We start from the raw sequence: 15,285 nt of genomic DNA, 5'->3' as shown, positions 1-15,285 counted from the left end.
TGTATATGGCTATCAATTGCAAATTGTAACAAATCTCGTAAAGCTCAAAGAAACAAGCAGAAGCTTTTCTTTTTTGAAAAACCCAGCATTTCCTATTTATCATCTTAGTAATGCAGCAGTAAAGAGTGTTATTCAAGAATCTAGCAAAACATAAACAAAACCTGCTAATCTCATTTCCTCTCAGCATCTAACTAATGAGAAATGCAACTAAGTAAACACTATGCATGCTAAATGACAGGGGGGTTAGTTAAGTGTTTAGGTCAATCATCAAATGTGCTATCAGCAGCAGTAAGTCTTGCTGGGAAACAACTCTGACATAACCAAATCTGTTCAGCTAATCAGTGACCCACAAATCTAAACTCCCAAATTTAAACAGGTTGATCTACATCAGGCCACTTTTGCATTTTAAACATTTAAGTTTTGTTAATTCATGCAATTAATTGAAGAGAAGTACTTCAAAACTACATAAAAACCATCAGCAGCCTCTTTTAAGTAAGTAATCAGGATCTCTCAAACATCTTAAACCTTACCCTCTGATGTCCTACTGACTCCATCAAGATCTAAAGCAAAACTGTAAAAAGCATTGGTGCTTACTATACTGTAATGCGCTTCTTGCTGTCATAATTCAATTGCACATAAGCAGTGAGGTGTATTCTAAAGAGTGTTAAGCAGTATGTGGAGAAGTTTGCAGTGTCTACGTAATAAGATAGATCACACTTTGTGACTAGCCACTTGACATTTTCCTTATAAATTTATAACTAAAGCCTTTATGCAAGTGCAGCAGAACTAAAATTTAATGGCTGGAGGACAGACAGAACAAGGTCACCCAAAACTATTATATTCTTTCATTGACAAAAATAAAAATACCTTGGTTTTTCTTTTTTTACTTGGAGAACTTAGAAGAAAAGGCAACAAGGGAACTAAGGGACTAATCAAAATACGAACATGCTTTACCCTCCCCCTTCCTATCACCTTTAAAGTTTTGCCAGCCTAAATTTATTCTCAAGTGTAGATGTTTGTGGACAGTCTTTCTCACATGGTGCCTTGGAAGCTGAGTCAGGAGCTCTTATTCCACTGCTGTTCAGGTGAAAGCCCCTTAAGTAAGACCACAGCTAGTACTGAAGGCAGTGTGGACCAGCTGTAGGGGCAGCTCACTCTTCTCCACTGTGTTTGCACTGGTCATCTCACATGGGAGGAAATGAGCTGCTGCTCGTGCCCTTCAGTGGCTGACAGGTCAGGGAACAGCAATTTCTAAAAAGGGAGTCAGTCAGATGGGAAGATGGGAGGAGACACCCTATGTAATGCATTGTGTCTTTCTCCTATTTCACACAGCACACTCCCCAGGTCTCAGGCAACTGCATTTCAATTACCAGGGTAAAAAGAATTCAGAATGCACATTTTGCCTTAAAGTTCAAGGGTTTTAAACATCTAGTGAAAAAAAAAAAAAAAAAGTCCTTCATCCCATGACAGGAGAAGGAAACCTTTACACAGGGTGGTATTTTGGCTTTTCCATCTTCAGTGATCCACACTAATGTAAACTGTAATCTTCACAGCTGTCATTTTTCACAAGGTAGCTTTTACTATTTTCTAAGTATTTGAAGTAGACAGCCTAGAATTATTTACATGAACAAAAACAAGGGCATCACAGCACTCAGAGAAACTACTATTAGTCTCACCATTTTCCTATTTTAGAATAACATGGAGAAAGTGTGGGAACAAGCCTCAACTTCTTATTTTCCTCTAATAAAGGAGACTGAGAGAATAAATCACTATCAGTACATTTATTTCATCCAATTCCGACAGTGGGAAATCAGGGCCAAGTTAAATATTTTATTCTCATGCATGCAAACAGCAAAGGTTCTTTCGTTAGAGCAGCTTTTTATGCATCTCTGAAGGCAATCTCAAGCAAAGGCACAGTAAGCAAGCAGAGTGATCATTAACAGCAAGTAACACAAATGAGCCCCGAAACTTTACCTCATGCTGAACTCTCATCCAAGCTATGCGTAACCCTCTCAGTACACAAGAACAAGCAAGTTTTAACCACCTAACCACTGTGCCAGGCTGCAGCTGCAAACTACAACTCTACTGCTTCATTAACTAAGACAAATTAATGCTGAATCCTAAACAGAAGCAGGAGTTAAAATGAATTTTAAAAATTAAGCAAGCTGCAGTATCAGCCCATAACTCTTCAATCATCTCTAGTCTTCAAGTAAAATAAAAAAGAAAACCTGGTATTTCCACGATTCTGCCTGACTTTAGGCTTATAATCATAAAACTGTGCACTTTCTTCAGTTGCATCCTTCACACATGGAAGGCCCCTTATGAAAGGAGCCCACAGAATCTTCTGTCACTCTCCACTTGCACTAATTCATGACAGAAGTATGGGAAATTTAGTGACATATAACAGAACTAAAAAAAAAATGTCTTCAGCTATTAAACTAATTAACAGCAAATATGTAAATTACTAATTTCACGTACATTGCTTTCTTGTCCTCTTAGTTCCCAAAACTTTTACCCAATATCTAACCCTGTGCATGAACACATCCAGTGTCCTAAATAAAACAACTGTGCAAACAGGGTTAGATGACAATTTTGGATTTTCAGCTAAGCATCATTTTTCTCCAGTCAATTCATTTAGATGATTTTTCTCTGTTTTGGGAAAGTAAAATATACCCTCAAAGAAAATGTTTACACTTGCCTAATTCAATTAGACTCAAAGCGACCATAACACATCTCTAGCTTTTTTCTAGATGGTTCAAATTGAACAGTTCAATTTTTTGTGGTAAGGAAAATACCACATTTAGCGTTTGCCACATATCATGCCAGAAACAGGGGTTTCTGAACAACATACGCATGAAAACAGCTGAAAAAAATACAGGAACATTAAATCAGGCCACCTGTCCTGGCTGACAGAATGCACTTGTCTTTCATGTCATTGCTGCAACCATGATGACCTAAGGGTATGGGCAAGACTGATTTTGGGGACAGAGGTAATATCTAGGTATATACTTAGAAAAAGTAGATTAAATTTCCCATACACTGAAGAAATGCCTGTGCCTCCAAAAGCTGGTCTACTTTTTCCAAATTAAGTAGTCAGCTGTGCTACTAAAAACGTAACACTTACCTTCAGTATTTGTCTTGCAGAATGATGAGGGACAAGAAAACTAAGCTGAAGAAAGTTAAGCACCACTGATTAACTAGCTAATGATCCTCCAAGATGAGGATCATGCTCACCATTTTCCATACCCTCTTCTGTAACTCCCTTCATGGACACCTGAAGAACACAAGTCCTTTGGGTCAGAATTTTACTAGGTAATCTTAAAATAAGTATAAACCCATTTGGACCATAAACTGATTTAAATACTCACTGGTTGTTTAGTGGCCTTAAATAGTCCTCAAAAATAATAATTTAAAAAAAGAAGAACATCTCTTCTTTATACAAGTTTGCAAAAACATCTTGCTAGCAGAACTCAGAAAGCCACTCTAAATCAGCAAACTGAAATAATAAGGACAAAAAAATGCTAATAAGAAAGCAGCTAAATCACTGTCTCAACGGCATCTAGGAGTGTGATGGAAACTTGATCTGAAAAGGGGGGGGGGAAACACAGAAAGCAAAAAAAAAAATTATAACAATCTGAAAGCTGCAGAATTAACTTTCTCAAAGAACTGTTCTAGTTCTGTTTACTTTGGGATTCCAATTACAGTAGTTTCAACACCAACCAGTACTTTCTGTTATCTGAATTTCAGCTGCACTTCAGCTCAGGCAACTGAATTTTAAACTGTAATGCTGGAGTTCTTGTTGTAACACTGAGTGATGGCATTTTCAGTATAATATAATGCATCAATTTGCTATATAATAATATACATCACTGTAGTACACATCACTGTGGTTTTGATTTTACCTTTTGAATTTCTCTTTGCAAGTCACTTGAGCAGAACAGGAAGTGTTAATTATTCACCAGAAAGATTTCTGGTCCTTCCTGAATTAGTCACACAAGAACTTTAATAGTCAAAGGAGAGACAGCATCACAGAATAATGGATAATAATGGGGTCCTATCTTCATCAAGAGAGTGCTGCAAAACCACCTGAGACTCACAGATGTGTAATGGAGGCAGCTCTTGCTCTTCTAATTGCATAGCAACTCTTCTGATTGAAAGAGATTTCCTCCACCCACCACAAACACTTCCTTCTATATGAACCACCTGGGAAATAACATGTCAATGGGTCAGTATTGTCCTACAGCAAGTTCTGATTTAAAACAAACACGTGTTTCTAAATGAAAATACTCCTTGCTACCACATCTCTCATTCAAGGCTCGTAAAGCAGTGTGGAATTTAATGAAGAGGGATATATGATTCACAAATGAAAACAGACAGAGTCCATGCAGAGAAAAGCATGGGCTGACTGTCACACAGTGTATCAGCAGCAGAAATAGCAATAAATCCTTTCCAAACTTAAATGTGAGAAGGGGAGTTTTATTTAAAAATTAACTTCTTATTACCCATATCTTTATGGGTTTATAGTCTCTAAAAACTGTTTATCTTGTAATAAACAGATGTCTCAAAAAAAAAAAAAAATCAGCAAGCAGTACCCATGTTAAACATGAACACATCCAGTGTCCTAAATAAAACAACTCCTAATAAACTACAGTCAAAATAAGAGAAGAATATATAGTGACATTCAACACTATATGCAGAGGCATTCTAACATCTAACTCGATGTTAGATTCTGGAAAAGAAATATACTCCAAAATAGATATGCTAGCAGTATCACAAATACTCCATGTATTTGAAAAAGCCAGGAGTTAACAAGCAGCAGAGTTAGTCCACTTTCCTAAATAAAATGAGTCAACCTGCTCCATGTTAATTAATATTTCCAAGGCAAGCTTAATTTCAATTATTTTGCCAAGACATACTAATCACAAAGTCTCAATGCCAAGAAAAATATATTTGAAGTGTGTAAATATTATTGCTAATTGCTTCAAAAGTTCAAAAATGAGTCAGCACTTAGGAAAGGTACTGACTATATATGGACTAATCCTAAAAGCCCTTTATAAGTTATAGCAAAAATGATCGTTAATCCACACATCTGTGTACAAAAATAAAAATAAACAATATTTCAGCTTCTTCAAAGCATTTAAATGTATTTTAAATTTTGTAAAATTCTGAGCATTTAAAAAATTTAAGTTACAATGCTTTTTTCCTATTTAAATGAAGTAATTATACTAACATGCTCGCAAATTAACATTGGAGAGAATCTTCATTATGGAAACATAGCATATTGGAAATAGCATATGGAAATATAGCATATTATCATATGCTATATAATTGTTTAATTCCTTCATAGAAGTACACAGTCAAAAGTTTATGCTAAAAATAGAAATGAATAGATTTTAAATTGATAAACATGTTAATAATTTAGGGGAATATTTGAAATCTATCTGCATGAATAAGCAAGCATTTGTTAACACCTGGACAATTTTGGAAACCATTACTGTCCATTAGTTCACTGAAGGAGATTACTAAGGAAAAGGTAACAGTAGGGCATTAAGCAATGAACAAGCATTACTAACGCCTCATCCTGCAAACTGGTGTCAGCAATAACCAACCTAGAACTCTTCTTGCTTCAGGTAAAAAAAAAATGCATTTCACTTGATAATAGTGGATACTTCTTAAAGAAAAGTTTCAAAGACACTTGATTTATGAAAAAGCCAGTCTCCTTAATACTGACATTATCTTGGACCAAAATAGCATCTAATCAATAGTTAGAGGACAATACAATTTCCAATACTGAAGGATTCTCGTTAAATGACAGCATTTTGCCTACTTTATATATGCAGCTTCCTCTGAGACACCTCTGAATATAACAATTAGAAAAAAAATGCGACAGAGTTATGGCAACAGAGTTGATGTCAGTAACAGTCATATTGTGAAGGACGGTTGTGTTTCAGCAATTAAGTCAATGAGGACATGACTTTAGATTTTGCTTTTCCAAGGGCACATCTAGGTGGTTACCATTAAACCAGCCTGATTTTCGTTCTTTCAAACACTGCTTCAAATCTAGTATTGTGCTCCTTTCTCCTCCTCCTTCCATTGATGCCTAGTATTTAAATAGGACTTTCAACTTAAATAGTACATTCAACCAAGCAGAAGTTAAATATATACATTACTAAAACAGGCCTTCAAATAAACAACTCACCCAACATTAGACAGTATATAATTTAAAGAGTCAAAAACTAAAGACAGTAATCATCAACCAAACTGTTTTTCTCTGTTTGTCTGACTGCTTATTAAAATTATTTTAGGAAAACTGTTTTTTATCTTAATTCAAAATTTTTCATTACTTTCATTAGTCTCTAATTTATACCACACAAACATTGGAAATCCAACACTAGCAGAAGTACACTTATTAAAGGACATAACTGATGAACATAATATTAGAAATAAACTTCCTTAGAACACTAATAAAAATACTACAAGATTTACAAACTGAAACTTATCTTCCTTGCATTGACTTACATTGCTCAAGTTCAGAGCATGAAAATGGTGGCCAGATTAAACAGATGGAATCAAACAGGATACCTAAAAGTCTTTCATACATAGCATGGAGCAGCACTCTCTGCTGCAGGGAAGATGCCAGATGACACACTAAGTGTAAAAATCCATCAACAATTTTCTAATACAACTTCTCTGTACAGGCGAGTACTGCCCTTACCACAATGCTACTAGTCAGATGCTATAAACAGAAACTGAACACACGACTGTGAACATCTTCCTTCTCCTCATGGAATACTGCAACTCTTCAACTACTATATTTTCCTGAGTACAGGTAAGGAATAGTTTAGAGTTAATGGAGCTATGCATTACAATACATTGTTTGACAATCAATATTTCAAAAAAGTGTCAAAAAAAAAAAAAAAAAGACCCTACACTATTTTAACCCTACACTCTTTAAGTACATAAACTTTCCACCATTTCAAACAAAAGACCCATCTCTATTACAAAAATGGCTTTACATCAAAATCTTAAATTAGAAGATAATGATTGGGCATTTTTGCAGAACCTAAAAATACCAACCCACTACTTCTGTACATTAATGTCATTTCCACGGCCTGAAACCATTGTGGTCATTCACACAAATGTTTCATTTGTCAGAACCATTTATTATTCAATGCATATGGTATGCTCAACAATATTTTATTATGTGGCCTTCTCAGTGTCTGAGGAGATGCCATTTTAATATCTGTAGCTACTCTAACCTAAGTTTCTTCACAGATCTATCATCGAGAGAAGTTGATTCAAGATGCAGCTACTGCCTGATTTTCAATTCTTCTTCCAAAAGCAAAGAGGGTACTCCATCCTAGTGAGCCCTGCCTGTTCAAAATAGACAGGAAATATTTCTGACACTTCAGTTTAAAAAGGAGGAAAAAAGAGGGAGAAAATATCAATGGAATTTACCAGCCTAAAGTGAATATGAAGTTTATCTTAACCCAAATAAGGGTTTCAACATAATCAAGATCAAATACTATCCAACACTCTCAAGACATTTGTCTTAACTTTTGAAGTACAATGTTAATTACATCAATCAGGGTTGCATATTTGAGGAGACACATGAACACAATTTTTAACTTCAAAGAATATAAGCAGTAATTGGCTGAGAAAGTATATCACATTTATAATTTTTACCCACTGGCTGTAAAGAAAGCCTGCGCCTATTTATATGCACTAACTTCAAATTTAAAAAGAAATTAAAATCCAGTAATGGCATAGCACGTTAGTGAAAACATTCAAGTCAAAACCAGACATCTCCAATAAATACATCAATCAAGTATCATTCTCTGTAGTTAATGCTTTGCATCACTGATTTCAACACCTTAAAAGAAATACTGAGTCATGAGGCTTCCACCCATTTACTGTCCAATATGCAGCAACAATATTAACACCAAATTTCAACAGAAGTGGTAGATTGTTTGAAATTTATGGAATTAAAATAAGCAGTAATATTTCCCCCAAACTGATACCTATATTATAACCCTCTGACTGACTGGGCTTATCATCAGAAACTTTTGAGAACCAAAAGCATCTTCATCAAAATGAAGCATTATACAAAACACATCTACAGTACCATACAACATTTGAACATTTTACTAATTATCATTAAGACAGATATTTCCTAGCACTAACTGTGGAAAAACTGCCAGCACTGCCCAAACAGTAATAGCTTTGACTAATCACAGTTTACAGAAGACACTGATAAGATTCTGTCACACAGAAAGACAGAAACTGGGAAGGTGACCTAACACAGTAACTTTTAACTCCTCAAAGTTCAAAAAGGAGGACAATCTACTTCTTCCTTGTTTGTTCCACTTGTAAGAACAGCAGCTACAATAGTGAATTTCATTCTGACTGATGAGGAAGTTACAATTAGATTAAAAGATACTGGATATGCCTGTCTATAATTAACATAGCACCCATTTAATATTAGAAAATATTTATAAAACTTTTTATATACAGATTTTGAATCAATTTGTGGTTTAAGCAAGAGGGCTTTTTCCTCAATTTCTGGCTGCACTAAGTTAACAGACATTTTTAATCAAGCAGGCCTATTTTTGGATCTTCTTAAATAAAACGCCCTCATACACCAGCTGTTTGAATTTATTCACTCCTTAGAATTATCACAGAGCAAGTTTAAAGGAAACAAAATCAATTACTTTTTTTCCCACAGAGAGAATGGTTAAATTGTGGAACATCTTCCTGCAGGACATTTTAAGGGTCAAGAGTACATATGGCCTCACTAATTCATTATGCAAATTTACTGAAAAATAGGTAAGACCTACTAAGCTGTAAATCTATAAAACAGAGGACAACCTTATGTCAGACTGCCAGAAGCAAAGGAGGTATACCAAGATAAGCATCACTGCATGCTTGCTCTGTCCTTATGCTTATTCCCTCAGCATCACTTATCACCTAAATCAAAAATAGGGTTGGATGTATCTTTGGTCTGATCCAGAACAGCTGGTTTTCATGAAATAACAAAATCTCCTTTCTGTTTTGTCTATTCTAGTAAGTACTGCAAAAGAAAGCATTGTTTTCACATTCCTAGAAAAGAGCTTATTACAGTTAAAGTATTAAATCCAGTTCATCTGCTTTTACTTCAAGTGCAAATAAGCCCCATTTCACAAGGTAAACCTCTACAGCAAATGGAAAACTTAGCAAAAATGTGGTACCTTGCAACTGCAATTGCAAGAGGCAAGAGCTCACTGTACAAAAAAGTGGATAAAATTTATACCTTTTGACTTTATTTGATACATCCTTCTAGTTGCATTATGACTGAGAGAAATCACAATTTATCATTCTTTATCCTGCATATTTTTAATCAAACAGGGAACATGACAAAGCTCAATTCCTCACCACCAATCTCTCCTGAGACAGAAGCTTCTCTCTTATAATTCTCATTATCGTCTAAAATTAGGGTCTAAGCAAATCATTTCAGTGCCTCTCCAATATCCCTTATCATACACTGTAGCACTTTGTAAGAAAGCTGTAAATAAATCAATTTCTCATCAGAGTCATGTTTCTCAGTTAAATAATCTGTCACTTCTATTTGTGCAACGCACCAATAGATATATTATTACAGCAGTTAATGCTGGATTTAAATATAAACTGCTTCAAGTTCTTTTACCCAAGAATTTAAGAGAGTATTATATAAGTTCATACGTAATATTAAAAAATTACAATACTAAAGTATTTTTAGTCTTAACTTAAGAGCAAAATAGAGTACACTGTCTCACATAAAGCGACAAATTCACTGCTTACTCCAGCATCTGATCCAAAGTGCCAGCCAGTGAAAGCCTGGCTAAGGAACTGCATGATCCAAGCCCAGTGAAATCAGATTCTCAGAGGGAAAGATACGTATTTCAGCAGTTTACTCAAGCTTCATTTAGGAACATCTATGTGAGGTTGCAACAACAATTAAAGCAAAATTAGGTTTAGGGAGGCATTATGCATTCATGATGACCTACACTGCCTGTGAGATGAGACAGCGTTTATTAAAATGGCAGTGTTTATTAAAAAGGAACACTGAGAGTTCCTATGGAACGAATAGCAGTAATCACCAAAAAAAGTAAAGAAAAGACTAGTCAGAAAAGAGGCTTCTAAATGGCACGTATATATAACCATTGTTTGTTTAGATGCTAAAAGCAAGCTTTGGTGATACACACTCACAAACTCATCATGCTTAAGTTAAATGATTCACTGTTTGATCAAATGTTTAATTTTAGCAAACAAAATTGAGGAAAGAGCCAGATTGGCATGGCAAGGATCTGATGATACATAAGTGACTGGAAAATCCAGACTCAGAAATAAACTCTGAATTGGGCCTGCACAGAATGCTTGGGGCATATTGTCTCATCACACATATGATGCATGCAGTGTCAGAAAAAGGCAGACCAAATGGCAACATGCTGCAAAGGCCCTGCTGGCATGTTCTCAAATAATATTGCTATTGCTTTTAGGTGACTACAGTACCTTATATTTGCCAGAACTAAGATGAGATGAAACTAATCATACTGTGTTTTCAAACAACTTCCTGCTGGCTGCCACCATTTCAAGAATGGAATTCATTTGTTTTATGTCTATTAACATATTTCCTTCTTTTCTGGTTCTAAGGCACTAAATGCAGTGGGTATGGTATCAATCTGGACAATAAAAAAGATAAGTAGCAGTCACTTCAGTACAAATAGAACTGTAAAGGTCTTACCCTCTCTGACATACTCTTTTCACAGTCTATGCTACCACCAGCTTACAAGTCCATTCTATGCATATAACCATTTAACAGTAGTATCCCCAACCCTCTGATGGTTTCACAAGTGAAACCATCATAGAGATCTTTAGAAGTCAAAGGTGAATTGCCAACATGTAGGTCATTAAAGAATCAGCCTCATCTCTAATAAGCAAAAAGGCTTAATTGAAATATAATACATCCAGTAATATTTCCATGTATTTATAAAATCTTCAACCTTGAATTCATATACACCATAAGGGAAAGGCTTCTGAAGTCCAGCAGTCTAAGAAAAAATAAACATTACATGATTCTATGATTCTCTGGTCTGTTAACCAGGAAAATAAGAAAGCACTTTTCCAGGTCATAAGAATCAGAAGTTAAATACAGCCTATTTTAGATGAAGAAATCTAAAATAACTTGCATACTGAACCCTTTCCAATCTTTGTAAACTAAGACTATTCCAATAAATAGTGAGATAGTTGCTAATGACTGCAGTTGAAGATATAAAAATAGAGAGAAAGGGGAGCAAAATATTTCCAAACACTAAGTTGTATGAATTTTTCATAAATAACATGAATACTAATGAGGTTTCCCAATTGAGATTATCTGGGTAAGTGAAATGATTTTGTAAAATATAAAGATCATCACAGTTCTCCATTTAAACTTTACTCAAGCAGAAGTGACAGACTGGAGATTCTAAAAAGAAGGGTGAGTCTGCAGATTTAAGGATGGGTTCCATGATCTTCAACAAAAGGCAAGAAAACGTTAGTTGTTGACCTTAAGCAGATGTTTCAGAAGTTCTTAACAGCCTCACTCAAAAGTATCTTCTTTCAGCTGTTCATTTTTCAGTCTCTTAGATCTTGAAACATCAAGAGTTTAGTAGTTTTCCAGTCTCTAGAGATTCCTGAAACCTAGGAAATCTGAATTTCTAATATAAACCCAAGTCTTCTAAAAGAAGAACCCCTCCAACTTCAATGCAGTAGTACATATTAGTCTGCTCCTGTAATCTCTTTGCATGCCATCACTATCAACACGTGTCTCTGGAGCTACCTCTATCCCTGTTCAACCAATGGGCAAGCTTTAGCACAGTAACCCACAGCTTACTTCAATTTTAATACTTCTTTCAGTCTTTTCCTTAATGTTTCCTGTCATTGTGGCTTACTGTAGAAAGCATGTATCTTACTACAAACAGTCCTGTAAGGATTACATAAAATCAATTTCAAAAAACAAAGGCATCATCTTTTATACTTGGTAAAAATCTAGACCTTATTGTTTGACCCCCAGACACAAAATTGCTCTGCTGCTTACCTGGCTTGGGCTCACTCAAGAAGAACTGTGAAAGGGTTCTCAACCATTGCATTGACAGGGACCCGAAAACATAAAGCAATACCATTCCTCTACGCTACCTTATTTAGAAATTCAATGGAAACTACTACATCAAATTACAAGTTTCATAACTTTTCATAGCTTTAAATGTCCTGGCCGTGTTGTTCCAGAACGTTACTTGACAGACATTAAGATGAAACTCACAGGTAAGACACTGTCTTAAAATATGTCTTAAAACATGTCATAACCATAGCTAGAGCAAGGTGTTGCTCTAGGAACCCTAGTTCAAATCTAGAGCAGCAGAATTTCAACTTCACACAAATATAAGTCTTTCTGCTATCACGACTTACTTTCTTCAGAAAGCTGGCATAAAACTGTAACCCCTTAAGAACTCCTGACAATGCAACCTCAATAGAAAGGCACATCTGCACTGATTTACCAGACAATCCGTTCAAGCACTAGCAAGGCCTAGGTAAATAAGGTCATGTAGTCACTTAAGCTTTTTCAGGACTGAAAAGTACAGCAATCAACTCTGGAAACTGACAGCACCGTTTTTTAAAGCGGAAAAATAGATACTTAGTTTGCCACTGTGTATTGAAATGCACCTGGCAGATGCTTAAAGAGACTGAAAAATAGGCTAATTCATTCACTGTATTAGTGGAAAAAGTGAGGTTTTTGTTCCACACTGCTTTCAAAATTATCATACAAAAACACCCCTGCACGGATGGCACTCTGAAGAGAAAAAAAAGGCAAGGGCAAAAAAATACCACTTGATATCTGTTTGTGCAAGGGAAGCATGTTTAAAGAAAATCAGCTTTAAAGGCAATGGGTTTTCTTGAAAGCCTCCTGTAACCATTAAGCAGATCCTTGAACACAAAGCACCAGATTTTCTTCTCATTATCAAAACATGCTGAACTAGCCAAGAAGTCGAGCCCAAAGAAAAAGTTCACTTTCAACTTTCTATGATTCTCCCGTAAGTATCACGTTACAGAAGTCAGTGCACTGCATTAGAGATAGGAAAAACTTGTTCTCCACTACTTCACAAAAAATATCAGACCCAAATATGGGAGCCTAACAAAACAAAAATAAACAAAATAATTTACTATGTATTTATAATCTGTCTTGCAAGATCACTCCCAGCAGGGCCATGGCATTTGTTGCAATTCAGGCTTCTGTCATAACTAAGAAATGGGATTTCGTTTAAAATCCTGACACTTCAATGAACCAACCAAACGTACAGTGACATCACTAAATCACTCTTATTGCATCTTTTTTCTCTCAGCCTCCACTTCCCCAGAGTACCTTAAATTGCATGACATAAATCCCAGGAAGGTACAATCACAGACAAGTGTAAATCTCAGGTGGGCCCTCAAAAGTCTATTTAGTCACATACTCTATGAATTTTCCATAAATAAGAACATTAGGGACTAATGTTGCTGTGATAGACACTAAAGACATTTTATGATTGTGTATCTGCTAGAATACCATCTCCCATGGTACAACTGATTAAAAAAAAATCAGTAATGGAAACATCTTCAACAGACACGACCCTAGAGGTGGTAGTTTAGGAAGGAACAGATTTACTCTTTTTTTTTTTCACCTTTGGCAAACAGGAATGACCCCTACTTCCTTCTTCCTAAAAGGGTATCAGCAAGCAGCTAACAAGGGCCTTATCGATTATGAACCACTTCGCTTTCATAAGGTGGAGAAAGAAGTGTGTTTTTGTCCCTAGCTTTTTTCTCTCATTAGTTATTTTGCCCTGCGTGAATTGCAGCGACAGCTCCCCGTTCCCGGGCACAGGGCAGGGATGGTTCAGGGACACCCGTCAGGGCACCCAGGGGCCCGCATTATTCATCTGCGCCTTTGAGGAGCTAAAGGCAGGCCCCGGAGCGCAGCCCGCAGCCCCAGAGGAGGGGCGGCCTCTCCAGGAAACCTGCGTGCCTGGGGAAGCGGTCAGGCCTCCCCCGCCGGGCTGCCGGGAAGGCCGCGGTGTCCGGGCGGCGGGGGGGCCCCGGGCGGCTTCGGCACCCCCTCCCCCTCCGCGCCCGGGGGCAGCGCAGCCGCCTCCCCGCGGGGCACCCGCTGCCTCTACGCCAGCGGCCGCAGCCGACACCGCGGTCCAGGCCCCCGGGGACCCGGCACCCACAGGCACGGAGACATCCCTCTTCCGAAGGGGGGGAACCCCCGCAGCCCGCCCGACAGGGGCCCGAGGCTGCTCTCTCCCCGCGGCGAGCTGCGGGCTCGGCCCCCGCGACTACCAGCTTCAGGGGTTACGACCTGGCCCGTTTCCCCCCCCCGCCCCACGCCCGGCCGCGGCCCCCCGCCGCCTCGCCTTTCGCCTGGCCACCCGCCCCCCTCCGTCCCTTCTCTCCCCGCCCCAGCCCAGCCCCGGGCCCGGCTCACCCCCAGAAGCCGCAGGGGCAGCGCGGGGGCAGGCTGGGCGCCTTGCTGCGCTCGCTGCCGGCGTCTCCCATGGTGGGGCCGGGGCGCGGGGCGGCGGCGGGCGGGGGGCGCGCGGCTCCCGGCCGGGATTCCAGGCCGGTCAGCTGGAGCCGGGCGGCACCACTGGGGAGGCGACGGAGGGGAGGGCGCGGGGGGGCCCGGCCGCACCCTGCCGATGGGACGGGCAGGGGAGCGGAGACGCGGCGGCACGGGGACGCGGAGCTCCGTGCGGCGGCGCCGCCCGCCCACCGGTGCCGGTGACCGCCCCGGTGCCACAGCGGCGCGCGCCTGCCCTCCCCAGAGCGCCGCTCGGCCCCTCGCGCAACAATGCGTGCTCCCCTCCGGCACCGTGGTTCCCCCCGTCCTGAGCGCGATGGTTTCGTCAAGCCACCGAATCAGCTGGGAGCGGCATGTACCACCGCACATCTCCGGGGGAAGTTGGGGCGGATCGCGTGCGGGAACTGGGTGAGAAGCGAGTTTGGAGGGCACCCGTATGCTCGAGAAGAGAATAGAATTCTCAATGACCAGTCCCAGGCGGCGCTGAGGCCCGCAGAGGTGCCTGGGGCCGCTGCCCTCTTTTGCCTCTACCCATACGTTGGGCACACAGTGGTACAGCCAGGGACGGCCGGTGGGGTAGGGGGGTGGGGGTGCCGTTGCCGCTCGCACATGCGCAGGCGGGCTCCCGACGCGGAAGTCTGTTGGAGGCAGCGGGTCCCCGGGGGCCGGGCCGGGCC

General features: G+C 39.3%; 1 protein-coding gene across 1 annotated transcript in view; it reads right to left on the bottom strand.

The window, feature by feature from the left end:
* Positions 1-14,678, bottom strand: part of ZFAND3 (zinc finger AN1-type containing 3) — a 131,815-nt gene extending 117,137 nt beyond the window's left edge. Inside the window, exon 1 of the mRNA XM_053972622.1 lies at positions 14,513-14,678. Coding sequence (XP_053828597.1) covers positions 14,513-14,583 — 71 coding nt within the window. The 5' untranslated portion in view covers positions 14,584-14,678. The remainder of the gene's footprint in view (positions 1-14,512) is intronic.
* Between the last annotated feature and the right edge of the window lie 607 nt (positions 14,679-15,285).

Source organism: Vidua macroura, chromosome 3, assembly GCF_024509145.1.
Source record: "Vidua macroura isolate BioBank_ID:100142 chromosome 3, ASM2450914v1, whole genome shotgun sequence".
Lineage (NCBI taxonomy): Eukaryota > Metazoa > Chordata > Aves > Passeriformes > Viduidae > Vidua > Vidua macroura.
Note: the sequence above shows the minus strand (reverse complement) of the source record. Positions and strands in the feature narration are given on the sequence as shown.